Genomic DNA, 19,486 nt, shown 5'->3' on the forward strand with positions numbered 1-19,486 from the left:
TGTAGTGGTTCAGCATGCCAGATGCAACATTAATTGAACAGATTGAATAAAGGTCACACTATATCAAACAAATCCATTTTGTCATCATGTTATCCTAAAATAAATTTGATTAACGTATGCACCTTTGAAAGCTATGACTCATGAGAATCTTCTGACAGATTGGAGCAGTTTTGCACGCTTCAATCTGGCATTTGTCTTAGAATAGTAAATCCATTAGACACTGGCATCAATATAATCTGAAGAAAGGAGCAAATCTTTGAGAGAACATTTTTGAGAAATATGGCTTACCTATCTAAAGATATTACCAGAAAAACACTGGGGCCAATAATGGCACCCTAGCACAGCACCACTGGGGCAGTTGCTCCTCAGGTGCTCCATGCACCTGCACCCCACTGAGTTGACCTCAACGGATAATGGGAGGCCAACTCACTTAAGTATGTTTGTGCCCCAGTGCTTGGTATGCTGGGACCACAGAATCAGGGACCAGAATGAAAGGTGCCAGCAGATGGCAAAGGACTGCTAGCTGCTTTTCAAGGATACTTATGGCCACTAGAGGTCAAAAAAGCCAGGTTGGCAAACAAAGGATGGCCCTATTGGAAGGAGAGGACCACTCAAATTATTTTAATGAGCCTTTCCTGAAGTTCTGCCCAGCCATATTATGAGATCGACCATAATTTAAATAGAAACCTGGGACTTAATGAATCAATGCAAAAATTCTCTGCACTCAAAACACTTCTGGACCACACTATGAGATGCATTTCTCATTGGACACTGATGCCTCAGGCATTCCAAGTGCTGCAGTGGTACCTTGGGGCTGCATTATCATCCCCACTGAGTTAACCAAAGGGAAATGTTACATAATTCTTGAAAGATTTGACTATTCTATCTGATTATTCCACAATTTATTTTTCCATACCAAAAACAAAAATTCACGTTTTTTTTCAGTTCCCATTTATTTTTCTTTATTGGCTCAGTGGTATTTGACATACAATCTTCAAAGATCCTATATATATGTTTTTAAACGTAAAAGACATGAAACAATGAGTAGAAACAATGAAACAGCCCTTTACAACTCTACAAACCAGCTTTCTAGCACCCACCCTAATTGATCATTTTTACTCAGTTACTTCAAAGTAACAAGGGTGATTTCTTAATAGACATATAATGGTCAACTTTCTTGTTTCATGCTACCAATGGATGAAGTTTCCTGCCAGGACCATTAAGCCAGAAAACTATCACTATTTAGCACATATTAACAAACCAAACTAAAGACTACTGTAAACTATCTTCAGTTTGATACCATACTTTAAAACAAATTGCATCTATGCCTGAAAAATAATATTAATCAAACTTAGTGCATACAATTTTTCACACTTCAAGCTGTAGCAAGTTAAAAAAAAAACTAATTGTTAGTATTTTATCAATCTCGTGTTCCTGGTGTATCAATAAAGGAAGATACGTACGATTTCGTTTCTCTGCATTCTCAATGTCTTCCTCATTCTCAGGATCGATGTCCTCTGCCTGGGTAATCCAGTCTAGATAGCCCTTGAGGTCCTCTTCAAGTTGTTGTTTCTCACGTAGTTTCTGAAAGTCTCCTCTGGCCTTGGCCTTTTCTCTTTCCTTAGAAAATTCACTGTAAGTTTCATAGTAAGAGGACATTTTTCAGTTAGAAAGATTATGGCAAGAGGAAAGGATCTTAATTATCATTATCTCATTGCTCATTGTTAGTGTTGAACTTAACATAAAACCTCAAATGCTCTGTACATATTCTGTAATTGAGTAATTTTCATATTACATATTCAGCTTCTGAATACAAGTAATTAATCAACAATCTGTAATGTGGTATGACAGACTAGTAGTATGACTATTAGTATGGTAAGATGTGAAATTTCTACTACTACTTTTGTATAACGTGAAAAGCTTACAATGGGATGTCTAATACAAAAGCAAAATACCACAGATGTTGGAAATCTGAAATAAAAACAGAAAATGCTGGAAATACTCAGGTCAGGCAGCATCTGTGGAGACAGAAATAGAGTTAACGTTTCAGGCCGATGACCTTTCGTCAGAATGGCTAGTTCTGATGAAAGGTCACCGACCTGAAACATTAACTTTGTTTCTCTTTCCACAGCCTGACCTGCTGAATATTTCCAGCATTTTCTGTTTCGATAATGGGATGTCTAGTTCAACTATCCTTCAATAGCCTCCTGAGATGCCGAGTGGAGAAATGAGTTGCCTCGGTAACTGATCTTAGCGGGCAGGTTGATGTGATGTGTTCCACGGTCTGAGACTCATGCCGACAGTCGCACCTCGGGTCGTTCCTCATCTTCTACTTGTGGAGCAGCTGGCCGCATCGACCATGCCTTGTGCGGTATCATTTAGTGCTGTCCACTGTCATCGAGGAAGGTCGATGCCAGGGACCTCTGCTGTTGGGTCAGTGTTGAGGTGTTAGTTCTTCATGTTGCATGCATCCCACGATTCTGTCCATCTGGTTAGTGGATCGATATCAGCTGCATGACTATTGGCTGCTGTTATCCAAAATGGCTGGTGCAAAATTGAATTCAACAAATCTGGTAATTTGTGGGCTAGCAACAGAACAAAATGCCCCAAAAAGCTGGTGTATTGTTGTTAAAACCCAATTGGTTTATTAACATCCTTCAGGGAAGGCAATCTATCACTCTTATCCAGTGACTGCAGTCTCACAATCTGCGGTGGTGGTCGATTTTCATCCCCTTCACTGGACGGCAAAGGGGTGATATAACATGCTGAAAATCACGCAGCAATTATCAACCTGTTTCCGCCGACATCCAGGACCTCATCATTTTGATGGAGTCCTTCATATGGGCAGTCCAGGCGCCCACCAAAAACAGGGGAGTGCTTTATGAGCCCTGATCAAAATTACAGATACCTAAAAATAATACTGTGTTTAAATGATTGTATGGTCACGATATCAGCACATGCGGTGGGATCGATGAGGCCTGGGTTACTGGCGGTGGAAAGCCCGCATCCGGCTCGAAACATAGAAAGCAACATAGAAATCTACAGCGCAGAAGGCAGTCAGTTCGGCCCAGCGTGTCTGTGCCGGCCAACAAAAAGCCGCATGGCCCTCGGTCAGCAGCCCTAAAGGTTACATATAAACCTATGAACGGAAAGGTAATGAGCACCCAGCCCAACCAATCTGCCTCACACAACTGCGATATCCCTTATACTGAAGCATTCTACACTCCACCCCAACCGGAGCCATGTGATCTGGGGGAGGTGGGACCAGTACAAACCGGACGGTTTGCACCTGGGCAGGACTAGAACCAATGTCCTAGGGGGAATTTTTGCTAGTGCTGTTGGGGAGGGGTTAAACTAATATGGCAGGGGAATGGGAACCTATGCAGGGAGACAGAGGGAAGTAAAATGGGGGCAGAAGCAAAAGATAGAAAGAAAAAAAGTAAAAGTGGAGGTCAGAGAAACCCAAGGCAAAAACCAAAAGGGCCACATGACAGCAAAGTTTTAAAGGGACAAAGTGTGTTAAAAAGACACACTGAAGGCTCTGTGCCCAATGCGAGGAGTATTCGTAATAAAGTGGACAAATTAACTGCTCAGGCAGCTATTAACGGATATCATATAATTGGGATTACGGAGACATGGCTCCAGGGTGACCAAGGCTGGGAACTCAACATCCAGGGGTATTCAACATTCAGTAAGGATAGACAGAAAGGAAAAGGAGGTGGTGTAGCGTTGTTGGTTAAAGAGGAAATTAACGCAATAGTAAGGAGGGACATTAGTTTGGATGATGTGGAATCTGTATGGGAAGAGCTGCGGAATACCAAAGGACAGAAAACGCTAGTGGGAGTTGTGTACAGACCACCAAACAGTAGTAGTGAGGTTGGGGACAGCATCAAACAAGAAATTAGGGATGCGTGCAATAAAGGTACAGCAGTTATCATGGGTGACTTTAATCTACATATAGATTGGGCTAACCAAATTGGTAGCAATATGGTGGAGGAGGATTTCCTGGAATGTATTAGGGATGGTTTTCTAGACCAATATGTCGAGGAACCAACTAGAGGGCTGGCCATCCTAGACTGGGTGATGTGTAATGAGAAAGGACTAATTAGCAATCTTGTTGTGCGAGGCCCCTTGGGGAAGAGTGATCATAATATGATAGAATTCTTTATTAAGAGGGAGAGTGACACAGTTAATTCAGAGACTAAGGTCCTGAACTTAAGGAAAGGTAACTTCGATGGTATGAAACGTGAATTGGCTAGAATAGACTGGCGAATGATACTTAAAGGGTTGACGGTGGATAGGCAATGGCAAACATTTAAAGATCACATGGATGAACTTCAACAATTGTACATCCCTGTCTGGAGTAAAAACAAAATGGTGAAGGTGGCTCAACCGTGGCTAACAAGGGAAATTATGGATAAATCCAAGAAAGAGGCATATAAATTGGCCAGAAAAAGCAGCAAATCTGAGGACTGGGAGAAATTTAGAATTCAGCAGAGGAGGATAAAGGGTTTAATTAGGAGGGGGAAAATAGAGTATGAGAGTAAGCTTGCTGGGAACATAAAAACTGACTGCAAAAGCTTCTATAGATATGTGAAGAGAAACAGATTAGTGAAGACAAAATGTTCAGCCATGAACTCATTGAATGGCGGTGCAGGCTAGAAGGGCCGAATGGCCTACTCCTGCACCTATTTTCTATGTTTCTATGTTTCTATGTCCCTTGCAGTCAGAATCAGATGAATTTATAACGGGGAACAAAGAAATGGCAGACCAATTGAACAAATACTTTGATTCAGTCTTCACAAAGGAAGACACATAAAACTTTCCCGAAATACTAGGGTACCGAGGGTCTAGCGAGAAGGAGGAACTGAAGGAAATCCTTATTAGTCAGGAAATTGTGTTAGGGAAATTGATGGGATTGAAGGCCGATAAATCTCCAGGGCCTGATAATCTGCATCCCAGAGTACTTAAGGAAGTGGCCCTAGAAATAATGGATGCATTGGTGATCATTTTCCAACAGTCTATCGACTCTGGATCAGTTCCTATGGACTGGAGAGTAGCTAATCTAACACCACTTTTTAAAACAGGAGAGAGAGAGAAAACAGGGAATTATAGACCGGTTAACCTAACATCAGTAGTGGGGAAAATGTTGGAATCAATTATTAAAGATGTAATAGCAGCGCATTTGGAAAGCAATAACAGGAGCGGTCCAAGTCAGCATGGATTTATGAAAGGGAAATCATGCTTGACAAATCTTCTAGAATTTTTTGAGGATGTAACGAGTAGAGTGGACAAGGGAAAACCAGTGAATGGTGTTTTTGGACTTTCAAAAGGCTTTTGACAAAGTCCCACACAAGAGGCTAGTGTGCAAAATTAAAGCACAAGGTATTGGTGGTAATGTATTGACGTGGATAGAGAACTGGTTGGCAGACAGGAAGCAGCGAGTAGGGATAAATGGGTCCTTCTCAGAATGGCAGGCAGTGACTAGTGGGGTACCGCAGGGTTCAGTGCTGGGACCCCAGCTATTTACAATATACATCAATGATTTAGATGAAGGAATTGAGTGTAATATCTCCAAGTTTGCAGATGACACTAAGCTGGGTGGCGGTGTGAGCTGTGAGGAGGATGCTAAGAGGCTGCAGAGTGACTTGGACAGGTTAGATGGGGGCAAATGCATGGCAGATGCAGTATAATGTGGATAAATGTGATGTTATCCACTTTGGTGGCAAACACATGAAGGCAGAATATTATCTGAATGGTGACAGATTAGGAAAAGGGGAGGTTCAACGAGACCTGGGTGTCATGGTACATCAGTCATTGAAAGTTGGCTTGCAGGTACAGCAGGCGGTGAAGAAGGCAAATGGCATGTTGGCCTTCATAGCTAGGGGATTTGAATATAGGAGCAGGGAGGTCTTAATGCAATTGTACAGGGCCTTGGTGAGGCCTCACCTGGAATACTGTGTTCAGTTTTGGTCTCCTAATCTGAGGAAGGACGTTCTTGCTATTGAGGGAGTGCAGCGAAGGTTCACCAGACTATTTCCCGGGATGGCGGGTAATGATGTATGAGGAGAGACTGGATCGACTGGGCCTGTATTCACTGGAGTTTAGAAGAATGAGAGGGGATCTCATAGAAACATATAAAATTCTGACGGGACTGGACAGGTTAGATGCAGGAAGCATGTTCCCAATGTTGGGGAAGTCCAGAACCAGGGGACACAGTCTAAGGATAAGGGATAAGCCATTTAATTCCGAGATGAGGAGAAACTTCTTCACTCAGAGAGTTGTTAACTTCTGGAATTCTCTACCGCAGAGAGTTGTTGATGCCAGTTGGTTAGATATATTCAAGAGGGAGTTAGATATGGCCCTGACGGCTAAAGGGATCAAGGGGTATGGAGAGAAAGCAGGAAAGGGGTACTGAGGTGAATGATCAGCCATGATCTTATTGAATAGTGGTGCAGGCTCGAAGGGCCAAATAGCCTACTCCTGCACCTATTTTCTATGTTTCTATCTCCTGGGAGAGGCAAAAACCTGATAAAAACCCAGGCCAATTTAGGGAGAAAAAAATCTGGGAAAATTCCTCTCCGACCCATCCAGGCGATCAAAACTATTTCAGGAGATCACGCTGGCCTTATTCTATTCCCTGCAGTACTTACCATTATATCTGCGCTGTCCAACGAAAGGTCATCCAGTCTAATCCCAATTACCAGCTCTAGGTCTGTAACCCTGCAGGTTACTGCACTTTAAGTGACCATCCATCTATCTCTTAAAATGGTGCGGGTTTCTGCATCCACCACTCTTCCAGGCAACGAGTTCCAGATCCCCACAACCCTCTGCGTAAAGAAGCCCCCCTCTCAAATCCCCTCTAGACCTTCCACCAACCACTTTAAAACTATGCCCCCTCATTATAGACCCCTCCACCAATGGAAATAGACCCTTACTATCCACTATGTCCAGGCCCCTCAATATTTTGTACACCTCAATGAGGTCTCCTCTCAACCTCCTCTGTTCCAATGAGAGCAAACCCAGCCTATCCAGTTTGTCCTCATAACTAAGATTCTCCATTCCAGGCTGCATCCTAGTAAATCTTCTCTGCACCCTCTCTCGTGCAATCACGTCCTTCCTATAATACAGCGACCAGAACTGCACGCAGTACTCCAGCTGTGGCTTAACTAAAGTATTATACAATTTAAGCATAACCTCCCTGCTCTTATATTCTATGCCTCGGCCAATAAAGGCAACCATTCCGTATGCCTTCTTAACCACCTGGCCTGCTACTTTCAGGGGTCTGTGGACAAGCACTCCAAGGTCCCTTTGTTCATCTACATTATTAAGTGGCCTACCGCCTAATGTAGATACCCTTTCCTTATTAGCCCTCCCAAAGTGCATCACCTCACACTTCTCTAAATTAAATTCCATTTGTCACTGCTCTGCCCACCTGACCAGTAGATTGATATCCTCCTGCAGCCCATGACTTTCCTCTTCATTATCAACCACACAGCCAATTTTAGTGTCATCTGCAAACTTCTTAATCATACTCCCTATATTCAAATCTAAATCGTTGATATATACCACAAAAAGCAAGGGACCCAGTACTGAGCCCTGCGGAGCCCCACTGGAACATACTTCCAGTCACAAAAACATCCATCAATCATTACCCTTTGCTTCCTACCTCCAAATCAATTTTGGATCCAACTTGCCACTTTGCCCTGTATCCCATGGGCTTTAACAGTGACCAGTCTACCATGTGAGACCTTATCAAAAGCCTTGCTAAAGTCCATATATATTAGCCACTCTCTCTCCGGAATCTTCCCATTATTGGGCTTGTTAAGCCTGCCTTGCGGGCACCCTGCCAATTAAGAGGAAGCCGGTTTGATTATGTCAATTGATGACATGTCATCAGCCAGTTTCCTTAAAGGGACCATACCCACAATGGTTTTGACAGTTCTTCTGTCACTGTCCTGCAGCATTGAAGAACTGCAAACACTGAGAAGCACTGCACAGAGGTGCACGTCTGCACCGAGGCTCTCCCATGACTCCCTCCAGGTGGAGGGTGTCACAGCACGCAGGGAGGTCTTCTTGCCTTCCCACGGGCAAATGGGACCTCCCCAGGACGCCAATGCAGCCTGGTTGCACATTGCACAGGAGGGCACAAGCAGGGACGTCGTCAGGAGGACCTGGCTGCAGTGGCACAAACCCTTCAATGATCTCAGCAGATCACAAAATGTTACTGCAAAGCCACATTCAACCTCATCCTGCTGTGCCACTCATCACATCCCCATCACTCTGCCTCCCCTATTCAACCCCTGCACATCCTTTCTCACACCAACTTACTTTGCACCTCCACCCATCCCTCTCTCTCTATCTACATTATCAGTTCCCCATTTCACTAGCCACTCCTCACACCCAATCTTATCCTTGTCCAATCATATCAACTAAGAACACACAAGGGCACTTGGGTTCTTTAGCCAATGTTCATGTATAGTTAATGTTGACATATTGTCAAACATTGAAATCTTTATTTTCATGACTTTGCGATCTTGGTCAAATTTGTGAGCACCTTTGGAAGTGGCTTTGTGAGTTGTCGTGAATGATGAAACATAAGGGTACCCCCCCCCCCCCCCACAATGGTGATGAGTGTGAAAGGAATGAGCTGGACATTGCATGGATGCTTTATGGAGCTGGTGTGGGGTGGTACCAACCATCACTGGCCTCCTAGCAGCAATGTGATCGGGTGCTGATGTCCTGTGTACTGTGCAGCATCAGGTGATTGCGGAGAAAGGTAGTGATGCTGGTGTGTTTAGTGATGTTGGTGTTGGGGCTCATCGTGGTGGAATTCTGATGATTGTGAGATTTTTTTCAAGTTCATCGATGCTGCTGGAATAGATAGCAGGTGAGGTTGAGAGGGTACATGAGTACCCTGTCAATGGTCAGAAAGGTTGCTCTAAGGAGGTGACAGTGAATAAAGAGTTCACTGCAAACACTTCCAAAATGCATACAGCTCACAAATCTTTTCCAAAACCTGAAGGCTTCATCTTCTGACATTGTAAAGTGAACAGCTGTGAAATGGTAGCTTTTATACCACTTCTTCAGCTGTCAACTAACTAAAACAATAGAGAGTCACTGAGAACCTGACACACTTACCTGGCGTGAAACCCGAGTGATGGCAAAGCCGTCAAAAGGTTGGTAAAATTGTAAATGCCTGCTTTTAACCATCTTAACTACCATTTTAAGTATCTTTTAATTATGTAAATTACCTATCACGCTGCTTGCTGCTGGGTCGGTTAGTCGAACGCCGACCAGGATCCCGACCCACTGTCAATCAAAGCCATTTTGACAGCGAGCCCGCCTCCAAACCCACACTCGCAGGGCTGGGAAGATTCCAGCCTATGTTTCTGCTCGAGACAAGTAAAGGGTTAAGAATAAGCTATATTTTACCCGGGACTGCTTCAGTTTTGTTTTCCAAGGAAAACTTTGCATTAGAATAAGACAGTGTTTTTAATGAGTCAGATTAGAGAATGCATAACATTCCACATGGGGGCCCAAAGCCTTGTCTGTCGTCTGTAAGTGTAGGATTTTGACGTAGTCTTTAATTTGGCCAATGAAGGCCAACCTATGTTTCTTCCATTATTGTTAATAATTAATTATAATACTCGGAGTTTGTTTAACAGAACTGCTTGCGAAGGTAATTAAAAGTTAATTACTATAAACGCCCACTTAATGCCCATTTTACCGCTGTAATGACGTATAATGCCCATATAGCGCCCATTTTGGCAAAAATGGAACTGACGGGCATTTTTAGGAAACTTATCGCTGAGCATTACTTTCCCCATGTGCTTAACGCCAGGAAAAAATATTACCGCACGCCCACTTTTTTTGGGGCGGAATCGTCAGAATGGGCAAAATCAACGGCCATAATATTGCCCAGCGTTACATTCCGCACTGATTTAATGGTGAGATTCAATATTAACGCCCGCCCACTTTTTTTTTGCCGTAAAGAGCATATTTACCCAAACTAGCGGCATGAGATTGCCCAGCGTCAATTTCATCACCTCGAGCACATATTGCCCACAATATCACTCGCCCAAAAAAACACCGAGAAAAAGTGGAACTGTTCTGAACGAATGCAAGCGGTGTGGCTGGCATTTGTAAAATCCCACTCTTACGTGAGGAGCTGATATCTGAACGATGTGCCTGAAAGAGCGTTGATGTGAGTGACAACGCTGACACACTGCTGTGTGTGTGCAGCTCAGACATCCATTGTGTCCATCACCTTGGTGCCAGTTACGTTGATTGATGTTAAGTTGTATTTAGCACTTTCATGTTAAGGAATCACCAGTGTGCAATGGTGCAGCTATCTGAGACAATGTGCAACAAGGTTATATTAAATAACAAAAATGTAATACCAACATTGGTCTGAAATCATAAGTATCACAGCCAATAACACCCAACCCCCGCCCACACCCCACTTTTTCCACCATTGACATAAATCACATGTTCAACATGTCCAGCAACACAAAATACAAAGGCAAAGCAGAAGCGTGGCCCCCAGCCCCCATACATTGTAACAAATTGCATACACCCAGATGGAGATCTAACACAGCCATCACCTGCGCACATGCACTTCACTTTCCTTCCCCCCTCCTCTTCTTCTCCCCACCTCTATCCCTTCCCCTCCTCGTTCCACGGCACCTGGCCGAGGAGCTCCTCAAGCGGTGCCTCATTGGGGGGGATGAAGGCAGATGCGGTCGTTGCACGGGTACGGGAACGGGGGGTGCCGAGCAGGCAACATTCTCTGATGCAGAAGCAGGATCTTGGTCCTTGCTCTCATCTGTCATTTGCAGTGGTGGTGTGGAACCTAGGGGCGGCGTGCCGCGCTCGGGGACCACTGGGAGGCCTGTGGCAGCAGTGTTCCTGGCTATCACATCCAGGGACTCCGCCATGCACGGAATGTGCTCGGTCATGGTGGCCAGCTGTCAGGATATGTCCCCCAATGCTTCGATGAGCTGGTCACCAATGTCTACAGTCCTCCTGGACAACTGTACCATCGAGGAACAGACCTGCCGCATCTATGAGGCCTCCACGGGGTCAGCGCCGTCCTGGGGACAAATGGGGTGCCCTGTGGCGAGGTGCTTCGGGCCGGTACCTCCAGAGTGGAGGCGGGAATGACCGGAGGACCACTAGATGGCCTTGGGGTGGAATGGCTTCTGGAGCGTGGCGATGCAGGTTCCCTGAAGTCCGCGCTCTCATCCGTGGAGAACAGACCCAGCAGATTGATGGGCGAGAATCAGAGCTCCTCAGCACCAGATGTAGTAGGATCATCCGCCGACTCCTGCCCCACGCCCCCACCTTCTGGCCTCTGTGGTCTTGCCTGGGGACACACTGCTGGCTGAGCTGCAAAACACAAATGAGGTTATTAGAGGAGAAAGGGGTGCTAGGGTGACAAGGTGAGTCCAGCGCAACACACAGCATATGCACGACAAAAGCTATCAAAATCATCACAGACATCACATTTCATGACCATCAACACATTTGCATTCCAATGATTTTCATTAGACCATCATTATTTCTATGACAATTTTAGAAATCATCTATCATATATGATTGTTCGGAGATGAGTAGGTGTGGCATCTATTGACTTTACATGACGCAATGGTGTAAGCTTTACTCACATGGCATCACTTCAGGGTCTGCAGATGCGTCCGTGGCTGTCCGGGGGTGCTTCCCCACGACTGCGAGCACACGCTCCTCCATGTCAGCGATGTCGGTGGGGACTGATGGCCCTCCCACCCATTCGCCTCTGCACGGATCTCATCGTCGATAGCTTCTTCTGTAAAAGGATGACATGGCATGAGATCATTGTGTGATATGATTGCTAGGTACTGTCACAGACACTGATTACAACACACAATCGACAAATTTAATCATGATTATTATGATAATTATCATTCTTTATCTAAAGACGTACACTGTAACCGCAGGCTTTGAGTAAAACATTACTGGTAAAAGTGAAAGACCTCACATCTGCTGATAGTCACTCATGACTGTTACAAATCAAATTATATAAATACATAAGTACATGTAAATCAATGTAATACTTACTCTTGCGGATCCCACAAGGTCGTTCCATCGTTTACGGCATCGGTTGCCCTCACACACTTCGTTGGTTGCTGACGAGACCACCTCTGCTATCTCAGTCCATACCTTCTGGTATGCCTTTGGGATGGGCTTCCCATGCTCTCCCTGTGTCAAATCACCCCAGCGTAATTCCACCTCCTGCAGGAGGGAGGCATTTGCCTCGTCCAAGAACCTCCTGGCTCTTTTGCGCTCTCCAATGTGCTCCTCTCCCACCTCACTGCTCTCTCCAGCGTCAGACTCCACAGCCTCCTCCTCTCAATCCATTATAGGCCAAATTTGGTCAAATATGTGGCTGGTAACAGCTACTTTTTGTTTGCCTACTTGCTGTGAAGCTCTAAAGTCTCCCTCCTTCCTTCCAAAGCAGCCACACCACACCCAGCCATGCCTTCAGTCCCTCTGAGCTCCCTCTCTCTCTGTCTCCCCTTCTGCGCATGTCATGATGACCCTTGACCTCCAGAATCGCGGGAATCGAGCATTGCCATGCCGTTGTTAAGGATGCCCACACTTTACGGCAGAAGGTCAAAAAAATTTAACGCTACCGCCCATTTTATATCGCTTGCGGTAACGTCCATTTTCAAAAGTGGAGACTAGGTGGTTTGAGAATGGGCAACAAGCCGGCGATCTGAAAACCCTTTTTTAACGCCCACGCCGGAAATATCGCCCATTTTTGGACGATAACCACAAAAGTGGAGGCTCTAGCCCATGGAATAGAAGGAGTGGGTGTTAGGGTATCCATGACAACCAACTGAAGTGAGAGCTCTAGCCTGGGGCCTCTGATTTAATGGCTCAAGGTTGTGCCAGAGACATGCAGTGGCTGGACTAGGGAGGATAAGGCCGGATGAGATAAGAGGGTCCAGATGGATGGATTGACCTTCAAAACATATAAACACGATGTGTAATGGTTGTGAATACCCGTTCTTCAGGGTGGGTCTTCATTGGCAAAACCCCGATAGGAACCTCTATAGGCCAAAAGATGTCAATATCCCCATTCCAGGCCCACCCCTAAAAAGACAATAAAAGTAACACCCGGAGGACTTATTCCTGCAGACAGTGGAGGGAAGTTGGGCTGGTCAAACGCTCTTTGAGAGCGATCCCATGCACTACCGAAGGAGGCTCTAGACGAAAGAAAGAGGCCCCAAGCTCACATGTGCGAGCCATTTATCCAATCGAGATCAGTATCAGTTGCTTGTCACAGTCATATGTTTTTGCTGTATAACAAATGATTTATATTCTGTCTTAAACTCTGATTGAAGGCAATATACCCCACCATATTGGTTTGCAGTCCATCCTGATTATTAAAGTGACGAGAGATAGCCTTAACTTGGCTATTTCTAACAGCCCATGCAAATCAGAGTCAACTGCACAAACCCCGCCCAGTGCAAGTGTAGGTAGAGTAGCCTAAAGCAGCAAGCTATGCCAAAATTTACATCTGTTTTTATGGAGAGCTCAACCAGTAACTATAACATGCAATAAAGGAATCGAGTCCTGCTTCTGGATCATCTCGTGATTCTTGACCAGTAGGTATTTAAGAATATTAGAAGCCAATGGAGAGATAGTGCACTTTTATGATAGCAGCATGCCGCGTGCAGACTCCTCTAACTATTGCCTGCAACTGCATTTGTAGAGAGACATAAATGTCAGTATTTTTATACTTTCAGTATTGGCATTGCTCTGAAATATGAAAGGTGACCATCTCAGTCTTTTACCAATGGTTTACCGAACTGCATAAGAAAAGCTCAATGATGAATCTACCATTCCACTTTGCCCCTATTATGGTATCACAGCAACATGATAGCAATCAGGCGAGAGAGGGGCAGGGTTTAAAGTTTTAAAAATGTGAAACCCGACCCCAACCCGCCGCGAATGCGCCTACCTCCGGTTTAACTGGGGCGTGATACAAGGCGAGCGAGTAACCTGCTCTCAAGAGGTGGGTCAGTCATTATAATACACTAATGAGGCTGCATGCTCAGATTGTAGCAGATATTTAGATTTAATGGCTGCAGGCTGAAGTTTTCCCAGTGCTCAGGAATCTGGCAACTGAAGGGAGGCAAGAATTGCTGGATCCATCAGGTGAGTGCTTTTCCAGAATTGCTTGTGTGCCAGAGGCATCGGAGTGCTTCTCCCCACCCCCGGCACCCAAGCAAACCTGCTGTGATTGGCCACTCCCATTCCCTCCCGCAACCGGCTGACCCCTCCCCGCGATCTCTCCATCCTGCAATCTCCAGGCTGACTCCACCGCGATCCGATCCCCACCCACCCCCTGCGATTGCCGTGCCAACGCCCATACCCACCCATCCACCCATCCCCCCCACCCCAGCCCCGCAAACTCTCCCTCTCTCCTCACTGGTTGAGCGGGAAGCCTGTGGGCCTTCCCGCTCGACAGGCAGTCTCTCAATGTGGCTGGCTGCCGGCCCGGAAACGGAGAAAAATAATTCAAATGAAGTCTTGCTGTTAAATTCAGCAGGATCTCCGCATTCCCCGTAATTCTAGGTTTCACAGCTGCTAAAAGTTGCCTCCACACCCTCTCCTAGAATAGAGAAATAGTTCACAAATCCATAGTAAATTAATATTACATGTATACTATTTGGTATACTAACAATTAACCTCATATTTCAAAAATCTAAAGTATGAATTAACTTAAATTTATTTCAATAGTTTGAGATTAGATAATAACTTTATTATTGGAGTTAGGAAGAAACTATCAAATACATTTATGTTGTTATGTAACTGTATCCTACATTGCTGTGCAGCTAATGTAATTGCATAATTGCAAATTTTTATTGCAAAGAGGAAAGGAATATTCTGAGAAAAATGAAAATGATATTTTGCAGCAGATGTCACTATGCAACAAACTGTCAACCTAGTAATATGCCCTAAAGCTGCACTTTGCATCAGCTACATGTGCACATATAGATTGCCAGAGAGAAACAACTCACTGAAATGTAAAAGAAATGTGTACAGCCTTTTTTTCCATCTTTGTTTTTTTTTGTTTACTTATACATGATTGTTTACTGTAACTGTACAATTTGAATCGAAGAATCATCTTTTGCAGTAAAAGGGAAAGATATACAGAATTAGAATAGATACTGAAAATGTAATATTAGTGCATTCAAAAATTCCTAATCCATACAATTAAGTCATTTTATGCAATGCTGATATTTAGCACTGGTGTCTGAGATTAGAGTGCTGTACTAATAACATTTTTTCTGTGCTTATTGCCTGCAAAATGTAAGCGTGTTCACATCTGTACAGATAATAAATGCAATGGTAAAAACTGAAATCAAGTAGTCAGTTTAAAAAAATTTAAGACCTTGGATAAAGCAGATGAAAATAGGTCAGACACACGAGCGGTTAATTAAAGCCCTGATTAATTAGTTAGCTTAATTGGTACTGCTACTAAAGTCAGCAGGGTCACAAATTGACTTGGAGACTTAAAATACAACAATGAGTTTCCCAGTGGAAATATATTTTGTGTATCCCTGACATGTTTGTACTGTAAAAGCAATGGAGTGAAAGAAGACTGGGTTGGAACTTGCTGAAAAAATAACATTGTGTGAATGGCGCACACTGTTATTAAAGTGCAATACAGTTTGAAAATTCAAGAGATTAAGAGATATGCCGTGACTTGCGAATCTCCAGAACTTGCTGGTCGATTTACATCACTCCACTGTTTACTTCGCAGAAACAGCATCTCGCCATTAGCTTTCTTGTTAGTTTTAAGAACTTCCTGGATTTGCACATTAATTGCTCATTAATCTCACCACAGAAATTTAAGTCTAGTAATCAATAGCGTAAGTACCCTTTTAATGATGTGATAATTATTAATGATTGCCAATCAACCTCTGGTCAAAAAGGTGAACAACTTAAACTGTGGAATCTCATTCCTTCAGGAAGTGAATTGTTGTTAGAGAATTCAAAAATGTCAAATTTGAATTTTTTTCATTTAGTTTCCTTTCTGTTTATTTTCTCTCTCTCTTTTCCAATCTTACTTAACCTCTCTTTATTTCTCTTTCTATATCTGATTTGACTCCAATTCACCCACTCTAATTCACCCCATTTTTTTCTCAGTCATTCCTCTATTTATTTCTCAATCTTTAAATTTCATTGGTTAAGGAGATACAATGTTGGATCCGCTATTCACTAAGGTCCCAGATGCCCCGTTGCATTAACTGCACCGTTATCAGCTGGCACTTCCAGCAAGTTATGGCGCAAAAAAAGGGTGAGCTAAAGGGTGCAAAAAAATGTCTAACTAATGGCAGATGCCCCAATCCAGCAAGTTCGAGCCCAATATTTTCAATGGTTAATTTCAGGTTCTTAAGGAAGGGACAGATATTGGGTAATTTTAAACCCAACTGCCTGACGGAAACCTGGCCGTTAAAATCGCTCGTGGGACTCAAAAGCTGATGTCCCTCAACGATCCTGTAGGCTCTGATTTTAACCTGCTCTTCTGATCAGGTGAGAAGGACACTCTCCGGACACCATGATCAAAGCTCTGATTGCTATTGTAACCAAAGGATTAAGTGGGGAAGCAGTTGTGGCTTATCCACCAGGCTAAACTAGCGGGACGAGGAGTCAGCACAAGAGGTCCAAAAGGCAAGTCTTTTCACTTGTTTAAAAAAACTTTCCTTGCAGGGCTAGGTGGAGCAGGAATGCTCTTCCGGGCTCCACAAGGAAAGTTTAGGTCTCACCTGCCCCAAGATCCACCCGCCCTCCTGCAACGTCAACTCTGCCTGATGGACTTTCCAAACCACCAGGGAATGTTACTTTGGTCCGCAGTGGCAATCTTCTGCCCAGCTGCCACTTCCCAACAGTTTCGGGTGGGAAATTGACCAGGGTTATGCAGATAAGCCCCAGGAGTTAAAATCTCCCATGCCTCACGCTGCCGAGGTTGAGACAGTTTGCCATCCATTTCAGCCGCTGCCCACCCAATTCCTGATCCAATTGGGACTATAGTGTTTGTGCACCTGTGTTTGTGTATGCCTGTGTGATATTCATTATACTTCAGGCAAACACTTGTTAACACATTTGCAAGTGAATTGTCCTGCAACAAGTGTACTGATTGGAAACTGCTATAAAGCCATATCTGAGATGTACTAATAGATGTCATGAAGAACATAACTATGTATATGGGCTTACGCTATGTAAGTGCTGAAAAGTAAATTCTACATGGTAAAAACAAACTGTATAATTGTTACCAGTAAAATATCAAAATTATTGTTTGTAGCCAATATCTCTGCAATCCATGAATGTGGGTCTATGCCCATTATTGTACCAGTTTTCAATTAATGACATGATAAAAAGTTCAGTTCATCATTACTACCCCTTTGGGGAGAAATTGGTCAGTACCAGTAGTGTAAAAAAGGCTGATGGCGAATCAGCAGCCTGCTTCACACCACGAAAATTGGGCACGGTGTAAAACGGGCCAATAGCGAATCAGCATGCCCACTTTACACCACGAATACTAAGCTCAGTGTAAAACGAGCTGCCGATTCGATATTAGTCCATTTTGCTCTGCTGGCATTGAACAAATCCCATCCCCTCCCACCACGCCCCACTATGCTCGCTTTTATTCTTTTAAAAAAAATCAGCACCCTAACATCAAAAATGTTACACAGGTAGCAACTCCAATCAGGTTAGCCATGACGTGTCATAATTACTTATTTTAAAAACTTGAAAATATATGTTTTTTAAATAATTATATATAATGTAGGGATAATTTTGGACAAAAACTAAAGCATTGCATTAGCTTCTTGTTTGATTTGGAAAGCTGGGAAGTCTTCGCAAAAATGTTGGAGCTATGAAGAGTACATTGTAGGGTAACAAATTCCAGTTATGCCTTGTGAATGAATCAAAGCGCTAAAACACAAGGCTTCTGGCTACAATGTTCCTCTTTGGCAGATAACTATACTCTGCAAATAATACATCGAAAATGAATCAAACCCAATGATAGGTTAAAAAGACAAGTTTATGCCAAACATAATGTTAAGTTAAAATAATTCCTTGATTTGCTTCTGCTAATGAAGAGTAGAAATAAAACACGGGTATTAAGAGTGCTCGATCTCAGGAAGATGAAAAAAATCATTGACGAGAGATATAACATTGGAGTGAAGTCATCTTTGCGGAGATGTAAAAATGTTTGATTCATCAATGGCAACATAATTCACTTTCTGAAATTGCACACACATAACACAGGCTGTGCCTCAGCTCTTTTGTTTACTGTCCATCAACCAACTTTCTATCCATGCTTCTTGTGAGACACTTCAGCAAAATACTTGTAGTGATACCCGCCCCCCTATATGGTTCAGAGACATGGACCATATACAGTAGGTACCTCAAATCGCTGGAGAAATACCACCAACGATGTCTCTGCAAGATCCTGCAAATCCCCTGGGACGATAGGCGCACCAATGTCATTGTTCTCGATCAGGTCAACATCCCCAGCATCGAAGCACTGACTACACTCGACCAGCTCCGTTGGGCAGGCCACACTGTCCACATGCCTGACACAAGATTCCCAAAGCAAGCGCTCTATTCGGAATTCCTATACGGCAAGCGAGCCCCAGGTGGGCAGAAGAAATGTTTCAAGGACACTCTCAAAGCCTCCTTGATAAAGTGCAACATCTCCACTGACACCTGGGAGTCCCTGGCCAAAGACCACCCTAAGTGGAGGAAGAGCATCCAGGAGGGCGCTGAGCACCTTGAGTCTCGTCGCCGAGAGCATGCAGAAAACAAGCACAGGCAGCGGAAGGAGCATGCAAGCAAACCAGATTGCTCACCCACCTTTTCCTTCAACGACAGTCTGTCCCTCCTGTGACAGAGACTGTAATTCCCATATTGGACTGTACAGTCACCCGAGAACTCACTTTTAGAGTGGAAGCAAGTTTCCTCAATTTCAAGGGACTGCCCAAAATGATGATGACTTTTCAAAAACCAGAAACACAACATCAACAGCATTCCCATTATCTTCTTGGCTGTAGACCTTTTTAAAGCCTTGGTCCAAACATGGACACAGAGATGTATTCCAGAGGTGAGGTGAGAGTGACTGTCTTTGACATCAAGGTAGTATTTGACCAAGTGTGGAACCAAGGAGCCCAAGTAAAACTAAAGTCAATAGAGATCAAGAGGAAAATTCTCCACTGGTTAGGGTCATACTTGGCACAAAGGAAGATAGCTGTGATTGTTGCGAGACCAATCATCTCACTGCAGGAGTTCATCAGGGCAGAAACCTAGGCCCCCAACTATCTTCAGCTGCTTCATCAATGATCTTCCCTCCATCAGAAGGTCAAAAATGGGGCTGTTCGTTGATGATCGCATAGTGTTCAGCTTCATTCCTCATATAAAGAAGCAGTTT

At 43.9% G+C, this 19,486-nt stretch overlaps 1 protein-coding gene across 1 annotated transcript in view; it reads right to left on the minus strand.

Annotated features, from left to right (window-relative positions):
• The window catches only part of cacna1db (calcium channel, voltage-dependent, L type, alpha 1D subunit, b), a 760,213-nt gene that overhangs the window by 336,177 nt on the left and 404,550 nt on the right, over positions 1-19,486 (minus strand). The window contains exon 9 of the mRNA XM_070894765.1: positions 1,464-1,633. Within this exon, the coding sequence (XP_070750866.1) occupies positions 1,464-1,633 (170 nt within the window). The remainder of the gene's footprint in view (positions 1-1,463; positions 1,634-19,486) is intronic.

Source organism: Pristiophorus japonicus, chromosome 12 (assembly GCF_044704955.1).
Source record: "Pristiophorus japonicus isolate sPriJap1 chromosome 12, sPriJap1.hap1, whole genome shotgun sequence".
NCBI classification, from domain to species: domain Eukaryota; kingdom Metazoa; phylum Chordata; class Chondrichthyes; family Pristiophoridae; genus Pristiophorus; species Pristiophorus japonicus.